At 36.3% G+C, this 27,047-nt stretch overlaps 1 protein-coding gene across 1 annotated transcript in view; it reads right to left on the reverse strand.

The window, feature by feature from the left end:
* Window positions 1-26,317, reverse strand: part of LOC126979999 (chloride channel protein 2) — a 134,177-nt gene extending 107,860 nt beyond the window's left edge. Inside the window, exon 1 of the mRNA XM_050829611.1 lies at window positions 26,000-26,317. Coding sequence (XP_050685568.1) covers window positions 26,000-26,068 — 69 coding nt within the window. The 5' untranslated portion in view covers window positions 26,069-26,317. The remainder of the gene's footprint in view (window positions 1-25,999) is intronic.
* Window positions 26,318-27,047: the final 730 nt, after the last annotated feature.

Below are 27,047 nucleotides of genomic sequence, written 5' to 3' on the forward strand. Positions count from 1 at the left end.
CCAGACATGGACAGTAGCAACGCAGCTGGAATCGATCTTGCACTAATGCCACACGACTAACGCTTCCGACTCACCCTTGACCGTTTTAAATTTCGTGCCACGTACTAACAATTGTTTATCACTGCCATTGTATCTTATCTGTAGTGAAAGTTATTTGAACATCCTTTACGAGAAAATCTTTATCATAAGCGAGAGGCGCATCTAATTCTAAGGTTTTTTTATTAATAAGCCAAAATACTATAACATTAATGATCTGGTAAAACAAAATATTACTGTCAACTACATATAACTTTTATTAACAGAAAAATTTAGGTTTGGTCAGTTTTAGGTATAGTTCAGACAGAAAACTGTGTTAAGAACTATCCCTGAGTTGACTCCAGTGCTAATGTGTCTAATTCACAGACTGACAGACGGATCGATACTTACGTATATCTAATCTATTCCAGCAACATATTCAAAATCCCTAAAAAGGTTACAACCCCGACCAGGCAAACTGGTCAGTCCTAGTCCACCCGATCCTAAAAAGGTTACAACCCCGACCAGGCATACGGGTCAGTCCTAGTCCACCCAATCCTAAAAAGGTTACAACCCCGACCAGGCAAAAGGATCAGTCCTAGTCCACCCGATCCCTGAAAAGGTTACAACCCCGATCAGGCAAACGGGTCAGTCCTAGTCCACCCGATCCCTAAAAAGGTTACAACCCCGACCAGGCAAACGGGTCAGTCCTAGTCCAAACGATCCCTAAAAAGGTTACAACCCCGACCAGGCAAACGGGTCAGTCCTAGTCCACCCGATCCCTAAAAAGATTACAGCCCGGACCCGGCAAACTTTAAGCCCCTGCTCTCCAAAATAATGTAGATTAGTTTGAAGCTCCATCTCTTAAGATATGTAGAGGGTCACCAGTGGATCAACGAGAGACGACACGGTCAATCAGCTGACTGGGAGAAAGGTTGGCAGTTAGTATGGATACAGCGAAGGCTGACGGCACAGTACAAGGTGCTTCACTGGAAACTTCTATCGAATGGAATTCCACCTTCGCACGACACGCCACAAGTTAGGATATCACCCCCACCATGTGGATGTGTGGCGGTTTTCCACAGTGCGGTTTTCAACGAGCTTTTTTCTTCGTACTACGAAGCTGTGGAATGAGCTTCCTTGTGCGGTGTTTCCGTGACGATACGACATGGGTACCTTTAAAAAACACCATCCTTAAAGGCTGGCAACGCTCTTGTCATTCCTCTGGTGTTGCAAGAGAATGTGGGCGGCGGTGATCACTTAACACCAGGTGACCCGTACGCTCGTTTGTCCTCCTATTCCATAAAAAAACAACAGGGTATTAAGTTTGCCGATAGTTGTTGCTAAGACCTTATGCCCGTGCCGCTGCTTTTCTGCAAGACTGTGTGCTATCACCTACACTGTTTCTTTTGCATAACAATGGCTGTGTCCATCATATGAATTGTAATGTCAATGACTTTACTAGAGAAGTCGAAATCAGGTTTTTCTCACAGGAAATCGTGGATAAGCTCTGGCAAATTCTTCCTTCAATGGGAGCCTCTCTTGAGAAGGTCACGGAATGGTGCGAAATGAACCTTGTTCAATTTAACCCCCAGAGGTTTCAAGTTTGCGTGAACCACTAAAAAACCTCGAAGGCTCCTAACGCATAGTTACTTGGTCTAGAAATCTCGAGTGATTGCCCATCCCACTAGAAGGCGAAGCCAAAATGAGCAGTCAGCCGGAAAACGGTCTTACCACATCTCATTCTTTAGTTTTATCACCTAACTGTCATAAATTATTTAAAAATCCGGTCCTCGATACAAACCTATGCATAACATAGCGGCACTAGGCCACTACTTTACGCTGGTATTCTGTGCGAGTGGGGTGATTAACCTGGACGAGTCTGGCCCGATTATGCTGATATACATACTGTTAATACGAGGAACAAAATTAAACTTGTAATGCCTAATACTCGGTTAAGTCGAGTTAGTAAGTCTTTTATTGGGCGATGTATATGCTTCTACGATATGATCCCAGAAAATGTATAAAACAAATGTGTTATGAAATTTAAAAGAATTGTTAAAAAACGTTTGTGTGGGAAAGGTTATTATAGCATAAACGATCTTTTTGACAATCAACACCCTCAGGCTCTTTAATTATAAATGTTTATTGTACGATATTACATTTTAATCCATATTTTTATTTAATTTTTTTTTGGCCCGCTGAGTTTTTGCGCTCGTTCTTCTCAGGTCTGAGGCGGTCTATTTTGAATGGGTGGTAGTTTTTGACGTTCATTAAGTGATTTTGAATCCTATTTTGAATAAAAAAATATTTGAATTTGAAAAAAACAATTTGAATACAATAGAATCAGCTCATTATGAATACCAATGGCATCTATTAAACCCCGGCTTACTCTAAGTAAGGTTGTTGTTTGGTCGAGAGTCCTTCTGGTTTCTAGAGTTTCGTACCAGAGGCAACCGATGAGATACGCCGTCGAGTACAAGTAAGGGTAATAACCAGCCCAGTTTCCGCTTATACAGGAACCGTGAAAATGTTTTTTGCACTTTCTCCAGCATAAGGGAACTAGAACAATCACTATCACGATTACATAGGCTACAGAATTTATACATCTAAATAGAGCCTCTTGCTGCTAGACAACCGATGAAAACAGGCCCGGTTAATTATTTAAGTTTGCGTAACAAGCCACGTCTTACACTCGCGACTTTTAAATCACTTTGTGTTACCTAACAAAATAGAGGTTAATAGTTAACCTCTATTTTTTTTCGACGTTTTCACAGCTGTCACAGTCTATCTAGACGTATAAGTGATCTAAGGTATATATTATGCTTATATAATTTATACGTCTAGATAGAGCCTCTTGCTGCTAGACAACCTATGAAAACAGGCCAGCTTTATTAGTGTGCGTAGAAGCTAAGTCTTAATTTATATGTCAATTTGTATTAGTGTGCGTGCATTGTTCAAAATAGAGGTTAATCGAGACCTGTATCGATCTAAGGTATATATTATTATGTTTTATGTCTGTACTTGTATTAAGCCAAGTCAGCTGACATTGACTTTCATGCGATTATCTAGATAAGTTTCGCTATCGTTTAACGGTTGATAACACCTGATAACGTGTCAGGTGTTGAGCATGTTTATTACCGAATAGAAATGATAAAGTATATAAGTATGTAATTCCTGTTATGCGTGAAGATGCTTAAGTGCGTAAAAACCAGCATTAAAGATTTTTTTTATGAAAATAAGGGTCGAGACGAGCAGGACGTTCAGCTGATGGTAATTGATGCGCTCTGCCCATTACAGTGCAGTGCCGCTCAAGATGATTGAAAAACCCAAAAATTCTGAGCGGCACTACAGCTTGAGACGTAAGATTTCAAGTCTCATTTGTCCATTAATATGATTATGACATTTTTTATATTGATTTGTACCTAATAAAAAAAAATGTGGATACATCAAATCAATTAGCAAAATAAAATACCAAACGAATACAAAACTAAAATGCTTTTAATATAACTGTACAAAAAACTCCAAACAATAATAAATAGTTTGTTAAAAATCAATAAAACGAAAGATCAATCAAGATATATTGTAAAAAAAATTAGGAACTAAAATGTGACCTTAAAACTTTACTGCCTTACAAGTAAACTTGGTATTAAGTTATACCTGAGAATAAACCCAGAACAAAGTACTAAGTTTCATGGTTGTATCTTCGACTAGCTGACCCGACAGACGTTGTTCTGTATATAAAATTAAATTTACTTTTTACCTCCTGAGAAAGTTATAAAGATATAAATTCTAGTAAGTTTTTCATTTTAAACTTTAATTTGATTTCTGAACGACGGTGGACACATCATAGGAAAAACAAAATTGTTGTTTTTATTTAATTCCGACCTATTTCATTTTTATTCACCTTTTAAACCTTCTCTGGACTTCCACGAATAATTCAAGACCAAAATTAGCCAAATCGGTCCAGCCGTTCTCGAGTTTTAGCGAGACTAACGAACAGCAATTCATTTTTATAAAGGGTCTTTCATTAAGGGCTTCCTATCTTCAAATTTAAATAAAACAAAATTTGTGTTAGATATCATCAACAATTTTTATTCGTTTGAAAGGCCTATCGATGCCATTATGTGTGGAATATAACATCGTCCAAATGTCCGCCCCTGCTTCTCTGGGTGGCGCGCATCCGAAATGTCCAATTTTCCATGACGCTGGTGCATAAATCAGGCTGAATTTGAGCGATGGCATAGGTTATGTTGGCTTTGAGGGCCGCTGTGGTTTGTGGCTTATTCGCATAGACTTACGACTTAAGAAAACCCCACAAGAAATAGTCTAATGGGGTCAAATCGCACGATCTCGGTGGCCAGTTCACATCATCTCCACGTGAGATGACCATGCCATCGAACCGCTCATGCAGAATGTCCAATGTGGCATGAGCTGTGTGGCACGTAGCGCCGTCCTGTTGAAACCACATGTCATTGGTGTCCATATCATCCAATTCAGGCCAAAAGAAGTTGGTAATCATCGACCTGTAGCGCTCTCCGTTTACGGTGATGGCCTGGCCAACGTCGTTTTCAAAGAAATATGGACCGATAATGCTGCCAGCCCAAAATCCATTTCGGGATGCATTGGACGCTCTTGGATCTGTATCGGCCCAAATTCGACAATTTTGTTTGTTCACGTACCCATTTATCCAGAAATGGGCCTCATCGCTGAAGATGATTTTTCGATGCAAATTAGGGTCAGTTGCCAACTGCTCCAGAACCCATTCAGCGAACGCAAGTCTTTGTCTATGGTCGTTTACCTTCAGCTCCTGGGTCAGTTGAATTTTGTACGGGTGCAGGCCCAAGTCACGACGCAAAATTCGCCAAGTTGTGGTCTGTGAAAGGCCGAGTTCTTGTGAGCGACGCGAAATCGACTGCCTCGGATTCTCCTGCATGCTCTCACGGACAGCGGCGATGTTTTCGGTAGATCTTGCGTTTCGTCGACGTACGGGTGTTGGTTGATCGTTTACTGAACCAGTGGACTCAAATTTATCCACCCACTGCGAATAGTCCTCTCGGTAGGACGATTATGGCGCCCGTAAAATGGGCGAAGCGCGCGGAACGTTGCCCGAACAGAACACCCATTTTGATAAAACAATTTTATCATTTGCACGTGTTGTTGAACACTATATCCATCCATGGTGATTTGGCAAAACAGACTGAATAAATGACAGCCAATTTGACAGATGTAGCTTCAACAAGATGGCCGCTATCAACTGTAAAAGTTCGGAAGTCCCTATTGAAAGACCCTATATATATAGATAATGACGTATTTCCATATAAACTTCCATCCCCTATTCCAACCCCTCCATTTATTAAATGTTTGCAATAAAAAGTAGCCTATGTCCTTCTTCAAGCTCTAGTCTATCTCTGAAGTAAATATTATCCAAATCGGTTCATTGGTTGAGGCGTAAAAGCGTAACAAACAAACTTACATTCACATTTATAATATTAGTAAGGATTATAAGAATATCCAAATTCAAAAATTCAAAATAATTATATTTATTTTCTCTCACATTCACATACACACTGTGTATAATTTATATTTAGACCTGAACGACCTAGCCTGCTCGCATTTTTAAGAAGGTACAAAACTTGAACAAAAAAAACTAATAGGACATCTAGATTCGAATTTCTTGCTACTTCTTCTCATTAGCTCAACCCTTTATGAAGTAGCGGTAGATTCAATAAGATTTTTTTTTTAATGACATTCATAAGTGTCATTTCCGTGACCTACGTGAATAAACTGATTTTGATTTGATTTGATTGATTTGAACCGGGGTCTTCTGCTTTCCGGATCACCCAATGTCCCATCTAAGCTATTCTAGTCTTGTATATATATACCTATATAGCAGGAAATTAGTTGTATTGTAGTCTAACTTTATTTTAGCTGTTTCGCATAAAAACACGGATAACTAAATTTTTTTAAATTGAAACTTAGCTAAATCGATTTATCGCTCTCGAAAATCGTTGGTGCCGTTTCCGAGATTCGCTCGTTTAAAAATATCTAGACATGGTTTGAATTATGAGAGACGAATAACTGTGCTACAAGTCACCGGGCCTCCATAACACATGGTTATATAATGATGAAAAAGATAATATAACAAAAAAAATATTATAATGAAACTTAATTATATATAGTACCTAATTGGCGTGCACGTGATGTTATTAATGTGAATAAGAATATATTATAATCTAATATATAAAATTCTCGTGTCATGGTGCTAAACATTGAACTCCTCCGAGACGGCTTGACCGATTCTCATGAAATTTTGAGTGCATATTGGGTAGGTCTGAGAATCGGACAACATCTATTTTTCATCCCCCTAAATGTTAAGGGTGGTCCACACGATTTTTTTTTTAATTTCTTTGACATTTTTTTTTAAATTTGTTTGATTATGAGTCAGCATTAAAAAATATATACAACTTCAAATTTTCACCCATCTACGATCAACAGTTACTTTTGTATCGCGATATACATTGTATATTTAATATCGGCAATACAACGCACATAGGTAGATTTCGACGATATAGGCGGCCAAAAGTCATTTTTTCAAAGTCAATTTAGCCATAAAACTTTGACCGGTACCGTTACAAGACACTTCCATGAATCTATCCTCACTATCCCCACCCTTGGGCCATGTGCCATGAATTATTTAGACATAGTCGAAACTTGACCTCCGTTCCCGGTGTACGTTACAGTTCTCGACGCGTCGCGAACTGCAACTTCTCTTACAAAGTCCATATTTTTTTTGTGAAGTTAATTACCTTAGTGAAAGTGATGGATTCGCATAATTCAGGTATGAATCTTTGAAACTATATATAATAATGGTGTTTTATTACAGATTGTCATATTTTTTTTCACTTGTAAGACAAGATGTTTTTTGTACAAATTTATCATTGATTTTCGATTTCTCAAGAGTTTTAATTATACTTCAGGGTCCATCCCACCTGTTTTTTTCTCTTTTACGGTATAAACAGGGTCTTAGTATTATAGTAAACAAAAAATTTGCCGCTAGAAACCGCAAATCTCGGAAAAATCCTTAATCAAAGATTTTTTGTAAAAAAACAAGAAAAAAAAATATTTTTTCTAACGCTTCTAAAATATAGTTGTCTTCGTTTTAGGGTCATCAAATACCTCTGGCGTGAAGGTAGTGACGAAAAAATATTTATTTGACCTAATGCAGGGACAAAACTTACCTTCTTTTGATGAGAAATTGGGTTATTTAGAGAATTACTTGCTGGTGCGCTATGGTGATACAGAAGACAATAAAAAAACTCTTAAGCATAAATTTTCATACGTTAGATCGCAAATGAAACAAAGATGGTTGAAAACACATAAAAGAGTTTTTCGAAAAAAATAATAGTTCTTAGTTAGGTGGAACCTTTGAGATTCCGATTGAAACAACTCATCGCCAGGGTCGTCCAAGTAAATCGTTTGCCGATTTGAGTGAGCGAAGCAAGAGAAGGAAAACAGAAGAAATACGTTCTTCTGTGGACCCTGAAGTAATAGTCCATGCTGCGTAAGTACTTTTACAATCAGATGGAAAAAGAAATGCGTCCAAAGTCCTGAAGGACGTAACCAATTCGCCAACAAAAGCCAGTCAATACAAAAAGGCTTATTCTAAGGTTGATGAAGCTATCCCTCCGTTGACCCCCTTCGAAGCACTTAAGATGTTTGTTGAGGCTGATCTCACACGTAGGCCATATGAAATAATAAGAGCAACAAACAAAAGACATTTCCCTTGTTATGACCTTTTGTTGAAAGCGAAGCAAGAGTGTTACCCGCCGAAATCGGCTTTACGGGTAACGGCTACCTGCGCGGAAATGGACCGTCAAAGCCTAATTGATCACACCGTTACGCGCTTATCGAAATTCCTCGAAGAAGTTTTGATAACACTTAATTCTAATGAAAGACAATCATTAACTATTATATTGAAATGGGGTTGTGACGGCTCACAACAAACGCGGTATAAGCAGAAATTTACAGAAGATGCCGACTCTGATGCAAATATATTCTAGAGTTCTTTTGTTCCAATCCAAATTGTCTGTGGAGAACAGGGCAAAAAGGTTGTATGGCAGAATCCTACACCTTCGTCACCACGATTTTGCCGACCGATTAGATTTCGCTTCGTGAAAGAATCAACAAATATCACTAGAGAAGAAATAGCATATGTAGAAAATGCACAAAAGCGCCTGACCGCAACAAAAGTTGATATTAATTCTAACGAATATACGTTTCGGTATATTATGAAAATGACGATGATTGACGACAAAGTATGCAACGCAGCTACAAACACTTCTTCAACAAGTCGGTGTTTTATATGTGGAGCGACATCAAAAGACTTCAATGATCTTAGTAAAAATAATGTAGTAAAATGTCCCGAAGCTCTCGAGTTTGGAATCTCTAATTTACACGCCAGGATACGGCTTTTTGAAAGCATTTTGCATTTAGCATATAAATTACCCGTAAAAAAGTACAGAGAAAGGAGAACCCCAGAGGAAAAGTTGTTAGAAGAACAAAGAAAAAGGGAAATTCAAGAAAGATTCACAACAGAAACTGGCCTTTTAGTTGATATGCCTAAAGCTAACTTTGGTAACACAAATGATGGGAATACCAGTAGACGCTTTTTTGATGACACTGAATTGGCTGCTGAGATTACAGGCATTAACCATGAAGTTATCCATAGGCCTGAAGGTTATATTAGAGGTGATTACTAGTGGCCATAAAATTGATGTTTCTAAATATAATAACTACGCTTTGGATACAGCAAAGTTATATGTTGATCTTTATGGATGGCACCCCATGACGACAACAATGCATAAGATTTTAATCCACGGTGAAAGCATCATCGAACATGCATTGCTGCCGATAGGACAGCTGTCAGAAGAAGCGGCAGAGGCACGCAACAAACACTTTCGCACCTACAGGCTCAATTAAGCGAGAAAGTTTTCGCGCGAAGAGTGCAACTTAGATATTTTTCATAGATTATTATTATCATCAGATCCATTGTTAAGTAGTTTGAGGCCAATCAGGAAAACCTAACATAAATCTTTTTTAAGCGAAACTATTGCAATGTTGTTGCCTGGGGATCCAAATGAGACCGAAAATGAAATATAGGACTCCGACACATCTTTTTCTGAAGATTAATAACTTTTATAAAATGTTTTATTTTTTTTGTTTTTTATGATATACAATGGAATAAAATTATTTTATAAATATCAAATGTCTTATTTTTTTTCATATTAGTATACTTATTTAGATTTTTTTATATATATTTAGTTATATAGGTAAATATATATATATATATATATATTTTTTATACAGTTAAAAGTCTCAAAGGGCCTCTACATGTTGGACCCATGCCCCCATGCAAGCCTCTCAAAGGACCGGGCATCGTCCCGTGAATTACTCCGCTGAGACAATATAATAATATAAATTTTTATTAAAAACTTAATATTTATATATATTTTTAGTAAATAATTTATTAAAAATTTTTGTTTTACTCCATACAGTGTTTCATTTTATAATAACCTCTTTTAATTACACATTAAAACACACTACTACTACTAAAATACACTACATTTAAAAGCTGTTAACACTGTAAAATGTTTTTGGCCGCCTAAATTCGCGAAATCTACCTATGTGCAACGTTTGCTGGGTCAGCTAGTATTTAATAAAAATAAGGGATACTCGCAATTTTTTTGGAATGGTTATAACTCTTATGGTACTTTTTTAAATTGTATTGTGTAAAAGACTATCTTAATGTGCATGAAATGCTTAATCATCATTAATTTCAATAATAATTTTATTTAATAAGTATAGGTTAATCATGAAAATTTAATTTGTAACCAAAAGTAATGAACGATGCGGAACTCGAACCCCCTTCCTCCCAGGTTCCGTCTGAGTGCTCTTGCCAACTAAGCAAATTGTTCGAGTATGCGTGGGTCGAAAATTTTTGGTGTCTTGTTCAACTCTCAGGTTGTGGCTTCATCTACAGGATCTACTTTACAGTTGATAACCTGCTCAACCCCAATATTTGTATATAATAAATTGACTTGAGATGTCGCTCTTTTAAATAATAAATTTTGGATACAAATTTAATTTGCATACAATTTTTTTATTTTTTAAAGTGATAGCCCTCACTTCTGGGATCAATTACACAAATAAAATTTATGAACGATGCAGGACTCGAACACGCGAGAGAGGTATCTCTGAACTAAGAGTTGAACAAAGACATAATATCAAGATTTATGAACTTTACGTCACTCGAACGGTTGGTTCAATAGAAGAGCGCTGGCACGGTACTCCAGAGGTCTCGGGTTAGAGTCCCGCATCGTTCATAAATTTTGTTTTCAAATTTAATTACTATAATTAATATATTTTGTCAATTAAAAAACGGGTTTTAGGTTCAATCTCAGTTGAGAACTTGGTATTTTTTCCGGTACATGAGAAAAAACAAGAGTACACAGTTAGCTCATATGGGTTTGTATGTGTGACTTTGACAATACATACATATGAATCGTGTGTGTGTGTGTGTGTTTATGCATTCGAATGATTTATAGCTTATGCAATGAAGCCACATTATTAGCTTGAGTAATTGACTGAGATAAGGTAAATAATATTTTATATTGAGATGAATTATAACTTTATCTAGAAAAGGTAATTCTAATCTAACTGGAGAGCCGGATTTTGTTCGATTATAGTGCGAAAACTACTTTTTTTTTATGAAAATAAGGGACGAGGCGAACAGGACGTTCAGCTGATGTTAATTTATACGCCCTAGCCATTACAATGCAGTGCCGCTCAGGATTCTAGAAAAACCCAAAAATTTTGAACCTTGAGACATAAGATGTTAAGTCTCATTTGCCCAGTAATTTCCCTAGCTACGGCGCCCTTCAGGCCAAAACACAGTAATGTTTACACATTACTGCTTCACGGAAGTAATAGGCGCCGTTGTGGTTCCCATAATCTAGCCGGCATCCGGTGCAAAGGAGCCTCCCACTGGTAAACCGATCGAAAACTACTGAACCGATCGGAATAATCATCATCATGATTTCAGCCGGAAAATGTCCACTGCTGGACAAAGGCCTCCCCCAAAGATCTTCACGACGATCGGTCCTGCGCTGCCGTCATTCAACGTATTCCAGCAATCTTGACCAGATCGTTGGTCTATCATGTGGGGGACCTACCAACATTGCGTCTTCCGGTACGTGGTCGCCATTCGAGGACTTTACTGCCCCACCGGCGCCAGTAGTAATAGTGACCCCTATCACCTTCTAATGGGAAAACCAATGTGTTTTCGGGTTTTAGAATTACGTAAGTACGTTAGGTCAACGCTTCATAAGGTCGGCAACGCTCCTGTGATTCCTCTGATGTTTCAAGAGAGGCTTTGGTGTTCCGTATGTATGCTCGTTTATCGTCTTCTTAAATAAAAAAAAAATAAAGGGTTGCACTCCGGGAGTGCCGGCAGAAGTGAAAACTTGAACATTAAGGAATGGATAAGGAATAATTTCGGACGAATTGCTTTATTTATCAGTATATAATAATATACACTAGCATTTATCTGGTTAAATTCAATATTCGTTTATTGCGCTTTCGAACACAAAAATGACATTTTATATTACATAATTTTTTTAAATATTTGCAATTAGTGTAAAAAAAATCAAAATAAAGTATTATTATTATAGACTTCGTATTCCGTACACGACATCACAATTTACAATGCTTCTATAAAGTTTCCATCATGTCAATATTTACACGGATTATTTCATTATCTAAGTGCCTTTTCATAGATCCCATCAAGGCTTGTAACGGGTTTTAAAAGAGATTCACCAAGAGTGGCCTAGCAATATTTCATGTTGCAAAATGAAAATCAGCGAGCGAAACTCTAAGAAAAAAGCGATTCATTTCATTGTATGAAACGTGCAGCCATTGATATATTGACAGCTGATGACGGCTAAAATGTTGTCAAAAATGGAGAGTTTTCACTAGTTTTCACTCCTTTTGTATATATTTTGTGTAAATATATTAAAATAAATAAGATTAAGTTGTAAATAGCACTAAGTACTTATATCAAATAATTTAAGTAATTATATTTGTGTTTGTCTGTAGTCCTAACAGCATGTATATTTGTTTCAGGTATAAGAAAATAAAACTTGTTTCAATCTTAAGCACCGATCAATACCATTAAAATTAGTAAAAGAATACTCTAAGCTTGGTGGTCAACCTTAACGTGACATTGGCAAACTTGTGGTATACCTTCCACAGGAGCCATAGTAGGAAGAATAGAATAGAATAGAACTGTTCGCTTTCAAACTTAGCCGGATTGTACTTCGTCGCCAACGCGATACTGTAATTACTTAGAATAACACTGACACTATATAATATACTAGCTGACCCGACAGACGTTGTTCTGTAGATAATAAAAAAAATACTGTTTTAAAGGAATTTGCCAATAATATTTCTAAACATCAAGAATTATTTCGTAAAAAATGATCCCTGTTGTTATAATTAAATTGTTTCACAGAGGAAATGTCAAACCGTGCGTCACTAAATCCTCCCATAGAAAATATGTCCATACAAAAAAAATATTGAAAATAAAAATAATTATGGGTCCCAAATCGAAATAAAATCTATCCTATCTCTCAAGTTGGACAAAACTGTACTCCATGAAGTAATCCCCATTTTAATCCGTTCATTAGTTTAGGGAGTCCATCGCGGACAAACAACGTGACACGTAATTTATATATATTAAGATTAATACACTAATATCTACAACGTTTAAGTATAGTATTTCTCAGTCAGGCTTTTTTTTCATTCTATCCATTTGACGATACATATAGCCTAGTGGTTAGTGAGTCTGCCTTTTGAGCTAGAGGTCCCGTTCGAATCCTGGTAGATGCAAACATTTAGATGATGAAAATATTTTTTTATGATAATAAGCCACGAGACGAGCAGGACGTTCAGCTGCTGGTTATTGATACGCCCTACCCATTATAATGCAGTGCCGCTCAGGATTCTTCTGAAAAACCCAAAAATTTAGACATAAGATGTTATGTAAGTAATCCAGTAATTTCACTAGCTACGGCGCCCTTCAGACCCAAACTCAATAATGCTTAAACAGATTACTGCTTCACGACAGAAATAGGTGATCAATGTTTGTTTCCGAGTCATGGATGTTTATAAGTATTTATGTATGTTTAAGTAGTTTATAGTGTTTTTTTTTATGGAATAGGAGGACAAACGAGCGTACGGGTCACCTGTTGTTAAGTGATCACCGCCGCCTATACTCTCTTGCAACACCAGAGGAATCACAGGAGCGTTGCCGGCCTTTAAGGAAGGTGTACGCGCTTATTTTGAAGGTACCCATGTCGTATCGTCCCGGAAATACCGCACAAGGAAGTTCATTCCACAGCTTTGTAGTACGTGGAAGAAAGCTCCTTGTAAACCGCACTGTGGAGGACCGCCACACATCCAGATGGTGAGGATGATATCCTAACTTGTGGCGTGTCGTGCGAAGGTGGAATTCGGCGGCAGGAATTACGTAAAACAGCTCTTCGGAACACTCCCCGTGATAAATGCGGTAGAAGACACACAATGAAGCGACGTCTCTACGCAACGCCAAGTGATCCAGCCGTTCACAGAGTACTGGGTCCCCCACAATTCGAGCTGCTCTGCGTTGCACGCGGTCAAATGGATCGAGCTGATACTGGGGTGCGCCAGACCAGAGATGACAGCAATACTCCATGTGTGGCCGGACCTGCGCTTTGTACAGCGCTAGAATGTGGGCCGGCTTGAAGTATTGCCGTGCTCTATTAATGACGCCCAGTTTCTTTGAAGCCAATTTGGCTTTGCCCTCCAGATGGCCACGGAATTGGCAATCGCTCGAGATTTCGAGACCGTTATAGTGTATTAAATATATATAATTGTCTTGTACCCACAGTACAGGCAATGCCTAGTTTGGGGTAAGATAATTAGTGTAAAAGTGTGTCAATATTATAATTCCGTGTAACATAACAATCGCTACCCATTAAATTTATTGTGATGAAACAACTATTATTCATCTAACTGATTGGCCACTTAATTTTATTTTAACTATTAATTAACTTGCATAGTAAATCGAATTCAGCTTCGTCTAGTCTATACTAGATTGTCCTAGCGTCAACCATACTAATGTCAAACCATAGACGAGATGTATATGTCGCAAGGATATGATAAAAACAGTGATTTGATCAAATCTCGGAGGATGTTAAAATAACAACACGATTTTATCAGTTCTCGATACAAATCTAGTGATTTGACCAAATGCCAGAGTTGGTGCCGTGAAATGACAAAATGTACTTTCTTTGGTTATTATAAGGTTGGTTTGGTTTGGTTATTATAATAATTTGGTAAGACTTAGACATAATTTGGTAAGAATTCAGTATGGGTTCGCAGGTGGAGGGGGGTGAGAGGGGAAGGGGGAGGGAGGGAGATGTCCTCTGTCCCCTGGCTCACTCCCCCACTCCCATAAAAAGGTATAGCACCAGACTCTTGAAAATCGAATTTATATAAACTAATAAAGGCCAAGTAGAAGCCCCGCTTCGAGGGGCCTATATTATAAAAAAAAACACGAATGGGTTGGCAGGCCATGCCCGCCATTTTATTCCACCTTACCTGTCCGGGTCGGGGTATGACTCAAGTCTGATGCTCGCTTCGCGCCTTTAACATCCTAAGGTCTTCTAGATTTGTCTAGAGAAATGATAAAATCGTGTTGTTCTTTAAAAATAATGCGTGATTCGATCAAATCACTTAAGGAATTGACCAAATCTCTGTTATTATCATTTCCCTGCGACATATACAAGCTACCTACTGAACCGAATTCGCGTGCTTATTACAAAAGGACTTACAGCGTGCGAGTCACCTGAAGTGATCAATGTCTATAACAGCAAAGGAATCACAGGAAGGTTGCCGGAGGAATAGTTCTCTGAGCGGTACTGCATTGTGTAAAATGTAATATATAGTATATAACCTAAAGGCCTAAACGTACTAGAAATATTAAAACTATTACAAAGTGAACAAAAAAAATCTATCCTTTTTTTACTTACCATATTATTATGTACTTACCATCTTCTTCTTCAACTTCTTGTGTTGTACGTTTCTCAGTCTTTGTGAATATTTTTTTATATATACTATTAATCATTTACAGAAAGAATCTCGAAAGCTAACATAGTCCCGCAAAACTGTTTGGACTGTTTGTCTGCAGGATCAAGTCTCTTGTAATACATTAATGCTTATTAGAGCATTGATATTATACAAATGTAATTAACAAATATTGATAAAAATATAATAAAAAATCTAATTTTAATTTTAAGGCAGTGTTGACAATAAATATTTCTTAAGTTTAGTTTAATAACTAAATATAACTTAGATTTTAAGTTCTCGTGTAAGTGAATTACTGTAATAATTCTTTAAGATAGTAAAATATATCCTCAACTCATTGTTATGCGCAGGGCGTTTCACATGCCATCAAATGACGGAATAGAATAATGGTCGCCGATAATGTCTGACACATAGATGAAGGATTGGTCTCCGCTGCGCTCCAACTAGATATCGCAAGCGTAGAGGCAAAGTGCGGCAACTACGCCCAAATGGACGAACTCGAGCCAGTCGAGTAGTACAACAATTTATGACGTCGTCGTGCGACATGTTCAAAATAAAAATGATAAACTTTACTAATAAATTAAACTAAAATCGGCGGGTGCGTAGTAAAACTTTATAAAAATAATACTACAAGAAATAAGAAAGGCACTGGGATCACACATCATCAGTAAGTATTTTGTATTTTATTAATTTCAATTTAAAATAAAACGAAACGTGTTTCAAAATTTTAAAGATGCCATTAAGTCACAAATAAAATGTGAAAAACAAAATTTTATGAACGATGCGAGATTCGAACCCACGACCTCCGGCGTTCCGTGCCGGTGCTCTAACCAACTGAACATCGACAAGAGCGACATCTCAAGTCAATTTCCTAATATGCAGATATTGGGGTTGAGCGGGTTATCAACTGTAAAGTAGATCCTGTAGATGAAGCCACAACCTGAGAGTTGAACAAAGCAAACAGAATTTTATAACGAGGCGGTATTCGAACGGTTACCTCAGTTGGTTAGAGCACCGGCACGGAACGCCGGAGGTCGTGGGTTCGAATCCCGCATCGTTCATAAAATTTTGTTTTTCAAATTTTATTTGTGTATTAATCCTAGAAGTGAGGGTATCGAGTATCTAAAAACATAACATAGTGTATGCCATTAAGTGTCAAAATGCCACGCACACAAGCGTCTAATAGTTCCCGGAATAATGAAGATATGTTGTTCTTAGGTAGTGCCGATATTGTCTGACATAAATAATCTATGTAGAATAGCGGTCAAAGAAAACTCTAATCGTAATCCTCTGGTTTATTTACGCATCAGAATATCAATAAATAATGTATTGATAAAGTTGTTTTTACGTAGCTTATCATTTCATACGGATTAACGTAACATAAATGGTAATTAATCGTATTCTGAATATGTCATCGTGCTATGCGTCTGTGAATGTTAACAGTGGCGCTCTTAAGGCGAAGGGTAAACAGAAAACATACAAACAAGATGTTTTTAGACAAGTTTTGTGGTGAAAATATAGGATTTGGAGCTATGAACACTACTTTATCCTGTTACACATACCCTTAAGTCTTACTTGTACGTTGCTATTGCTTATTGTTGGTTAAAGTTAACACTCCAGAGCTATTATGAACTACCAGTTTTCATTGCAGTTAAACAAGTTTTTTCTCGGCATCATGCATTTGTTTAGTATACTACTATCATAAAAGTTGATCTTATAGATTTTACTTTTTTATGTAGGTACATTTATTTAGATTAGTAATCAATAATGAGGATTGTAAGCAATTAAGCAGTTTGCGCCTGTTAAAATGATACATTTCGACCCAAGAATTTTGAAAATATTGGCTTTGTTACAAAAGAGCCGTGAACTCATATCGCTCAAGGTCGCCGGCATTTAGTGTCGCCTTAAGGTATGGCGAACGGGGCAACAACCCAAGTAAATAAAAAAATATATATACTTTTTTATTATTTGAGTTAAAACTTTTGATTGATCCTTTATTACTTATTAAGGTTATAAATTAACGGTAAATTAAAATAAAGTTAGTTAACTAATAATTCATTCAAAACAAAATTGAAAAATTCATTATGCAGTAAGTATTTTATGAATATATTTAGCATTTTCCTCAAACGACAAATACCTAAACCCAACAACTAGGACCTACTTTCGCATCACATACTTTTCACGAAGTACTAAGGGCCTCGCATATTCGGTACGAAACGAACAGGACGTTCAGCTGATGCTAATTGATACGCTCTACCCATTACAATGCAGTGTCGCTCAGGATTCTTGAAAAACCCAAAAATTCTGAGCGGCACTACAAATGCGCTCGTCACCTTGAGACATAAGATGTTAAGTCACATTTGCCCAGTAATTTCACTAGTTACGGCGCCCTTCAGACCGAAACACAGTAATGTTTACATATTACTACTTCACGGCAGAAATAAGCGCCGTTGTGGTACCCATAATCTAGCCGGCATCCTGTGCAAAGGAGCCTCCCAATTATTTGAAAAGTATCCTAAAAAATCTTCTTTTCGCTGTCAGATCATATTTTTATGTATGATTTAAATCTTTATAAGAGCTGTGGATTATGTAGGATATAATAATATTAGTATATATAAAAAAAATGCACTAAGAAACTATTCAACGCGGACGAGGTCGCGGGTAAAATCTAGTACACATAAATTTATATTTAACGTTTATATAAACCTTAAATATAAATTGTTAAACCAACTATATTAGCCACAGATTAATCATATGAGAGAGATAAACACGTACATCTATATATAAACAATAAAATAATATTTATGTGCTTAGTAACAATTAAAAGAGAAATAAAAAAAGAACAAAGAATAGTACAGATTATGACGGCTAAGAAAATATTAATGTTTATTACATAAGCATCAGTTATTCGCTTTAATTTACTATTTATTATATCTAATTAAATTACATACAGCAAGAAAGAAAGAGAAGACGAATTTATTATTAATGTAACCGATTTTGATGGACAAGTCGTAAGCAGTCAGCCACGCTTGGAATTAGCTCTAACTAACGGCCGTTCCCAATATTCAGTCTATCTCTTACTTGAGATAAAAATCGTAAGTATCGTTGCCTTTTTTGTCCCAATAAACTTGTCGACGGTAACTCACCTTATCCGTACACGCTGTCTGTCAATGGGACGACGCGGACGTATAGCTTACCAGCGATAGAAGTTTGTATGGAAATTAAAATTCACGCGTCCCAATATAAGGCGATAAGAATGACTTATCTGGTATATTGGGACAGCTTCAGATTATTGACAACTAATTACTGACAGTAGGTAGTAATTTTTCTCTATTTGTAGATAGTATATTGGGAACCGCCGTAAACTACGAGCTAACGATCATATTGAGAAATTAATCAATTGATCAGCTGTCAGGTCGTCTATACGTTAATATATAGTCTATAAGAATGATTAATCACATTATTGATTCCACCGATTGATTTCATAATTCATACGAGCAGTGAGTTGGTTTATAAACTGAGACCCACACGCCATTTTGTTTTCATTATATTCGAATTTATTTAAACATTCTTACCACTGAGTTATGAATAAGCATGGATGTGTTAAGTACCTACATTGGTCAAGTACAGTACTTTTAAATTAAGATATTCACTATAATATTATGCATACATTTTTTTTTATGCTATAAGTTTTTAATTATTTTTTTTTACCTCTAAGTCTTTGTAGTTGTATTATTCTGTGTGGTTTGTGTTTGTTATTAATAAAGTTTTCATTCATTCATTCAAGTACAAGATTTTGTTTAAGTATTAATTTCACGATACGTTAGTTAGCTAGCTAAAATAATTCTTTATTTAAAAATATAAATAGCGTGACGTCACCAAATGGGCCAACGGAAGTCCAGCGTTGGTTTTCAAACCAGCAAACATGCTGAGTTTTTTTTTGTTTCTTTGGCACTGCACAGTATGCGCATTCAGCCATACATGCAGAGTTGGGACCATTTTTGTAACGTATCAGATAGTTTAAGGGTATGTTCCGATATGCACTGCGACCACTGTACAGTGTGACGTCAATTTAGTATACTGTGAAGCCGTTCCTTTATAGCCAGTTATATTGGTAACTATTTAAAAAGGAACGCAATCCCGTATACTGTCAGCCGCATTTTTTGACGCAGCATTCAAATGAGTGTATCAAAGTTTTCTAGTTCATAAAAAAAAACTGTTGTTGGAGTACTGTCAAATTAAAAATATTTAGGATTAAACTGTAGGTATTGTTTATAAAACATTAGGTGGTTTTGACTGATCTCGTGATCAAAGTACTGCGAGTACCTTACGTCGAAAACGCCAGTGCCCACAGTAGAATATGCCGGCAATTTATGACGTCATATATTTCCCTAGGGTATTGCGGCAGTCCATGACGGCACGAATTTTTCTACAGTGATAGCACTGTGCAGTGCATATCGGAACTTACCCTAAATGTTTCGGATTATGTTTTGTCTCTTTCATAAGTTTTTTTTTTAAGTTATTTGTATTTATGTTTTTATATTTACTATACGTTTCAACTATAACTATGCTCGGAGTTTCCCTGCGAGATCTGAGGAGAACCAAAGTCACCTTCATAGCCCAAATGATTGTGAAACTGTTACCATACAGCTATCTACTATGACAATTGACTTCATAATTCATACGAGCAGTGAGTTGGTTTATAAACTGAGACCCACACGCCATTTTGACAACCTGTATAGCCGAGTGGTTAGCGATCCTACCTACTAAGCTAGAGGTCCCGGGTTCGAATCCCGGTAGGTGCAAGCATTAATATGATGAATATATTTATATGATTTGTTTCCGAGTCATGGATGTTTAAATGTATTTATGTATGTTTAAGTAAGTATATTGTATTAAATATATCATTGTCTTGTAAGTTGTAACCCATTACACAGGCTATATATTATATAAGCTTAACTTGGGGCAAGATAATTTGTGTAAGAGTGTCAATATTTGGTTTTCATTATATTCGAATTTATTTAAACATTCTTACCACTGAGTTATGAATAATGGATGTGGTAAGTACCTACATTGGTCAAGTAGATTATTATTTTTAATTATTTTCTTGTTTTGAAACCGATATCTTTTTGAATGTGCATAATAAATTTATAGCAAGAAGACAATACGGGCGCTGTAATGATATCGACGTCTCCCATTTAGGGTTGTCTACCGTACCTACCCATAAATAGACTATAATTGTCGTCGTAGTATTTTTTGTCCTTTTTTATGGAGGATGAGAAAAACTGCTGTTCATCCTCTCTTGTACACCAGAACCCAGAAGTATCACAACAGAATTGCTGACCTTAAGAGCGTCCAATAAACATACTGTATGTCATATGAATCCCAAAACCGAAAACACTAATATATAAAATAAATTAATAAATATTTTGACACACTTTTACACAAATTATCTTGGCCCAAACTAGGCATTGCCTGTACTATGGGCACAAGACAACGATATATTTAATACAATATACTTATTTAAACACAAATACATATAAACATTCGTCATATAAATGTTTGCACCTACCGGGATTCGAACCCGGGATATAATATTATGGCTAGGGAAGATTGAACCGGGGCCGCTGTGGTGACAGTCAACGTTTCTACATAATCTGCCTCGTAATCTATTGTTGATTTTACTAAGTGATTTTATATTATAGGGATGAGATATAGGTATTTAATTTCAATGCTTGTGGCGGCGTCGTGTGCCGGGTCGTCTCCTTCCTTCAAATATGTGCGAAGGGAAGGATGGCTGGCCCATTCGTCAACTTGTGGTGCGAGGTAGACCTGTTATCTATCTATATATATAAAAATGAATTGCTTCTCGTTAATCTCGCTAAAACTCGAGAACGGCTGGACCGATTTGTCTAATTTTGGTCTTAAATTAATTGTCGAAGATCAGAGAAGGTTTAAAAGGTGAATAAATATGAAAATGCTCGGAATTAAATAAAAAAAACGATTTTGATTTTCCTTTGTTGTGCCCCCGTCATTCAGAAATCATATTGAATGAATAACTAATTAGAATCTTTGTTTCTCAGGAGGTAAAAAACGAACTTTATTGTAGCTACCTATACTTAATGGATTAACTAGAGCTGTTAACTATGATCGCAATATAACGTTTGCTGGGTCAGCAAGTAGTTAATAAATCATTGTATTTGTCACATGTGATTACTAATTATGACAGTAATCACGACCATCATGTTCCTTACACAAACTCTAAAGGTCGATACATCCAATATAAGAATTTATATTTGTACAGTTTATTCTTAAGTAGGTACATTTTACGAAAAATTTGACTTTTAAACGCTTCGAATTTTGAACAATATTCATATATTGGATGCAGCACCTTACAAACTAATTAGTTTTGTATATTACAGCCATTGTAAAACACTATTTGATTGAAAAGAGTGGCCGTTGAGTTTCTTGTATGTTCTTCTCACGAGCTCAACTTTGTACGAACATATGGTAAATTTAGTAATTTAAAAGAAATATTTATACTGCCGATTCAAAAGCGCTTATTTTAAGCCCAATTGAATAAAGTTTATTTGACTTTGACTTTAATTTATATCATAATTTATAGACTATACAAGATTTGAACTTCTAGAACAGCTTTATTTTTTGGAAAATAAGGCACGAGACGAGCAGGACGTTCATCTGATGGTAATTGATATGCCCTGCCCATTACAATGCAGTGCCGCTCAGGATTCTTGAGACACCCAAAAATTCTGAGCGGCACTATACAACTGCGCTCGTCACCTTGAGACATAAGATGTTAAGTCTCATTTGCCCAGTAATTCCACTAGCTGCGGCGCCCTTCAGAGCGAAACACAATAGTTTTTACACATAACTGCTTCACGGCAGAAATGGGCGCCGTTGTGGTTCCCATAATCTATCCGGCATCCTGTGCAAAGGAGCCTCCCACTGTTATAGATTTAGGCGTAATGTTTGACACGCGGCTTGGTATCTTGTATCGCACATACATACAGCTACATACATACAGCTACATACATTTTGGTACACATTTTGTATACAAAAACTCAATCAGTGGCGCTTACTATAAATAATAGTAAACGAACAGTACATTACTTATCTTGTTTAAACACCATTACAACATTAAGATAAAACTGTTTAATATAACATGCAATCCGTTATCAACGGAAGTATTATAAAATAATATATATTTCACTCTGTTTGAAAACAAAGATCTTAAAATACTAATATATAACAATAATGTAACTACTATATTGTTTATATATCACAACTGCCTCCCAGAAAGACAGATATTACCAACCTCCAATTTACCACTGTCCTGCCACAGTACAATAATAGAACAGTACCTTAACTTCGAATCGACGCACTCACACATACACATGATTTACACGGCATAAAAGGCATTTTTTTTCTCAAAATTGATTCCTTTAGAATTCTTTTTGATGTCATTTCTAATATACTAGATACTACTACCGCTTTGGAAACAAGTGGCGCTCTGGGAGAGAAGAAGCGGCACAAGAAACTATCCCAGCGTTCTTTTTTTGCGCTTTTTTTAATAAAATATTGTACTGTCATTGCTATTGCTATAAGATACTCATAATCTAGTCCCAGGCTGTCCGATCACTTAGATATTCAGCGTGGGGTAGTAGGATTAAGGCAGAGACATTTTTAATAAAAAATTGAAATTTATAAATAATACCTGAACAGTGGCTGGGACTTTATTACAAAAGTGTATACACCTTTTAGCTATTATGTATCTTATGAAGCCTACTCGAATTAGATACAAGCAATTCCTTATTTCTAGTGTTATAATAATGAAAATCACTAAGCTAAAAAAATTATTATTATTGTGAACGTATTTAAAATTTTCATAAATGTACTGACAATGAATAGTCAAAATATTAAGTTCTCGGCCTCTAGGCAATCTTGGGAAAACAAAACTATTGATTGCCACGCTGTACACCGCCGAGACTAGTCGCTGTCCGAGTTAAATTAGCTGCACAACGTCGTCTGCGTCGTCAATCTTTTATGTGTGCCAACCCTAGCGCTCCATCCAGATGTAGATATAAATATCAAGGAGAGCGCTGAGTTACGCTACTTCTTAGATCAATTATACGTCTAGATGGCCATTCTGTGAAAACGTCGCAAAAAATTTAGTTTAAAACTAACATCTATTTTGAGCCATGCGAGCACACTAACACAAAGTGTCATACAAATCGCGAGTGTAAAGCCGGGTTTAGACTTTAGACAAAATCAGTGGACAAGTTAGTGTCGGCGCCGACACTGCCGCCATCCATGACTTCATTCGTTTACATGGATTCAGTAGTCGTGGTAAGCTGAGTACATGTTTGTGAAGTGAGTCGCTTAGTTTACGAGACACAGCGACAGTGACCGACCCAGCACTGACTTCCCCATTTACACGGGGTTTTTACCACTGGCGCGTGTGGCGGGAGGCGCCGACTGACCTCAAAATATTCGTCTGCGAACACTGAAGTCAGCGCAGACCGACGCTGTACTGACTTCAAATCAGTTTACATTGGGTATTTTTCGGGTCAGCGCTGACTTGTCTCGAAATCGAAGTCAGTTACTGACCCTGTCTAAACCCCGCTTTAGACGTAGCTTGTCACGCACACTAAACTGCTATTCCGGGCCTGTTGTTATCGGTTGTTTATCAGCAAGGGACTATCTAGACGTATAAATTATCTAAGCGCTACTTGTATTATGGTCCTGCCCTGGTTTCTGACTATGAATTGCATCTTTCAGACAAGCTCTATTATTCATACTTTTAACCTCGTGACGTTCTCTCTGATTAAAGAACATAAACCGAAGTAGATTTTCTACAAATTGTCCATGTTACCAGTGGGAGGTTCCTTTGCACAGGATGCCAGCTAGCCGTGAAACAGTTATATGTAAGTATGGTAATGCATACAGCTGTGAGATGTAAACCCAATAATTTGTGTTTCGGTAGCTATTGAAATTACTGGGCAAATGAGACTTAACATCATATGCCTCAAGGTGACGAGCGCAGTTGTAGTGCAACTCAGAATTTTTGAGTCTTTTAAGAATCCTGAGCAGCATTGCATTGTAATGGACAGGGCGTATCAATTACCATCAGCTGAACGTCCTGCTCGTTTCGTCCCTTAATTTCATAAAAAAAAAACACCATCCACTTGAGTATTGCTAGTACAAGCAAAGAAGACTCTTAAAAGCTAATTAAGAATACCATAAGTAATGGTTTTTACATAACATTATCCCTAGTTTATCTCAACAGAATATTTTTACTTTATTTAGGGTCCAGGTCAAACTCCAGGATAAGCAAGGTCTATACTTATTCCTCTTCCTTCAATTCTAACATACCTCAGCAACAATAGTTATATAGTGCATACAACAATGTTTTCTTTCATTGGCTGCAGTCCTAACGGTGATCTGCAACTGTGTGAATATATTGTTGGGGATATTGTTTATCTCAGCTCCATGAGGTAATTAATCAAATTTCTGATGTCAGCAGAGATGTTCCAGTTGATTGACTGTGTGTGCTGGCATTTCCAAACGCCTCTGCATTTCCAAACAATGTATGGAGCCATCTCTTCGGCCTCCATGCAAGCGCTGCACAGGAGACTAGAGTTCTGGTCCTCTATTTGTATAAAAGGCTTGGTGGAGAACGGTGAGAATTTATAATATATATTTTTGAATTTAAATTTGTTTTGAGTATGATAAAGGAATATTTTTCAAGGCGCTGTTCACCCAATATTTACACTATAATCATAAATCATTATCCAACTAACCCTTAGAAGATATAATATATGAAACCTTTTACTTATTGAGTTTTGCACCCAGTGTTAACACTGGTGCCCTTTTACTACGACTCTACTGTTTGTCAACCTAAAGAGTGAACGTTGTAACCCACAACCTCCTACCTACAAACTATCAATAAATAATCAGCGGAACTTTAGAAAGTGTATTACACCAATGAAAACTAATAGTTAATTTAAAAAAAAATTGCATACACTCTTGTTTTTTTTAAAAGTAAGTATTGTATTGTGTTATGGAACCCTTCTGATACCAACTCACACTACCACTTTTTTTTTAATGTAGAAATGGAAGAAGAAGTTACAAATACCTACCACCATTGCTCTAAATTGTTAGTAAGTATGTGTTAAATGAATACAAAATATGACCATAACAACTTTATATTAATAAGGTAAACTTTTAGCAGGTTTTTAACAGAACAAATAGTTTTTATAAACTTAATTCAATTAACACATGTTTTGTTTTTCTCACATAAGTAAATAATAATAATTTTTTCTCAAGGAAAAAACAATTATTTTATTATGTTTAACCAATAAGCACCTTAGTAACAAAGATAATACTAAAGGATAAATAAATATTTGTGTAAATATCTTGCAAGGTAAAACTGTTTAGTGGATTTGCTGAATTACATTAAAATCGATGAGATAGGAAAAAAATTTTATTGACGTCACAAATAGAATAAAATATTATTAAGAAAAGTAGTACTTAACTAAGTACCTACATACAGTTTAATTAATTAAACGTGATTTTTGCAGTTACTATGTGCTTACATACTACCTGACTTATAAATAATAAATATATACGTTACTTAGTTACTTAATTAACGTAATGCCCCGGAAATGAAAATAAATGAAATCAGGTGAATGTACGTAGCGTTTACGGCTTTGCGGTCTTTTTATGATGCACTTTAGTTGCAATTTTCTTATAGAAAGCTATTATAAAATAAGCTTACCAGTGTGTTTTGGTAGCCCAATCCAGTTTCATCGTCTGATCCATCATCCTTTACAGTTACTTCCTTCATCTTGAGAAATGATCACTACTAAAACTTCAGTTCAAAACTACTAAAAACTTTATCGTAAACTTATGCAAAGATTTTGCATTCGCGAATCTTAAATAACAAACAACCGCTCAAAAAACAGAGTCGCAACTGTCCTGTCCACTTATAAACTCCCCATTCAAAGTACTGGGCATGTCTCTAAATTATTTTGTAATTGAATAAAAGCGAATTTACAAATTGGCCGTGCGCAACAGGAAACCGGCGACACGTTCAAATAATATGCCAACCAGTGACTTACTGAATAAATGAATGAATCTAACAAGTACGTACAATCTAGCAAATTGACAGATGGTCCGTTGTCGTGATTCGTACTTCGTTTCGTCATTCATGACTTCACAGTTCACAGTTCACACTTCGCTTGACAAATGACAATAGTGTTAACATCTGTATTACCTATTGTATATAAAAACTTACCTACATTTAAATCAACCTAAAATAGAATAGATAAAAACAGTCATGAAAGCCGGAGTTCAAAGGTCTACAATAAAATGATCTTGAACTTGTAATGATTGTTTGGTTAGTTTTGTGTGTACGTACGTAGTTTGCTGTTATAAAGAGAGTAATTGTATTGTTTAGAAATTATACGTAATATAAAGTATTTGAGTAAGAAGGTATTTGAGTTTAAGTATGCACAAGGTACACTATGTGCCTACTTTGTAAATATTTTTGAAAAATAAATTTATTCGCTGTGATTTTGAAATTCAAAATCCTGGTTGTGTTCATTGTTATATTAGTAATAAAAATGCATTTATTTCCACAAAATTGATGATTTTTCCTTTTTGATGTCAGTTACCGCTCTGAGGCTCTGAGAGAGAAGAAACGGCGCAATAATCTACCAGTATTCCTTTTTTTCGCACTTTATAAAATATTTGTTTTTATAGTAGTGCAATATAATTCTATATAATATTCAGTAAATATAATGAAATCGTAACAAACTAATAAG

The sequence above is a fragment of the Leptidea sinapis genome, chromosome 4 (genome assembly GCF_905404315.1).
Source record: "Leptidea sinapis chromosome 4, ilLepSina1.1, whole genome shotgun sequence".
In the NCBI taxonomy this organism is placed as follows: domain Eukaryota; kingdom Metazoa; phylum Arthropoda; class Insecta; order Lepidoptera; family Pieridae; genus Leptidea; species Leptidea sinapis.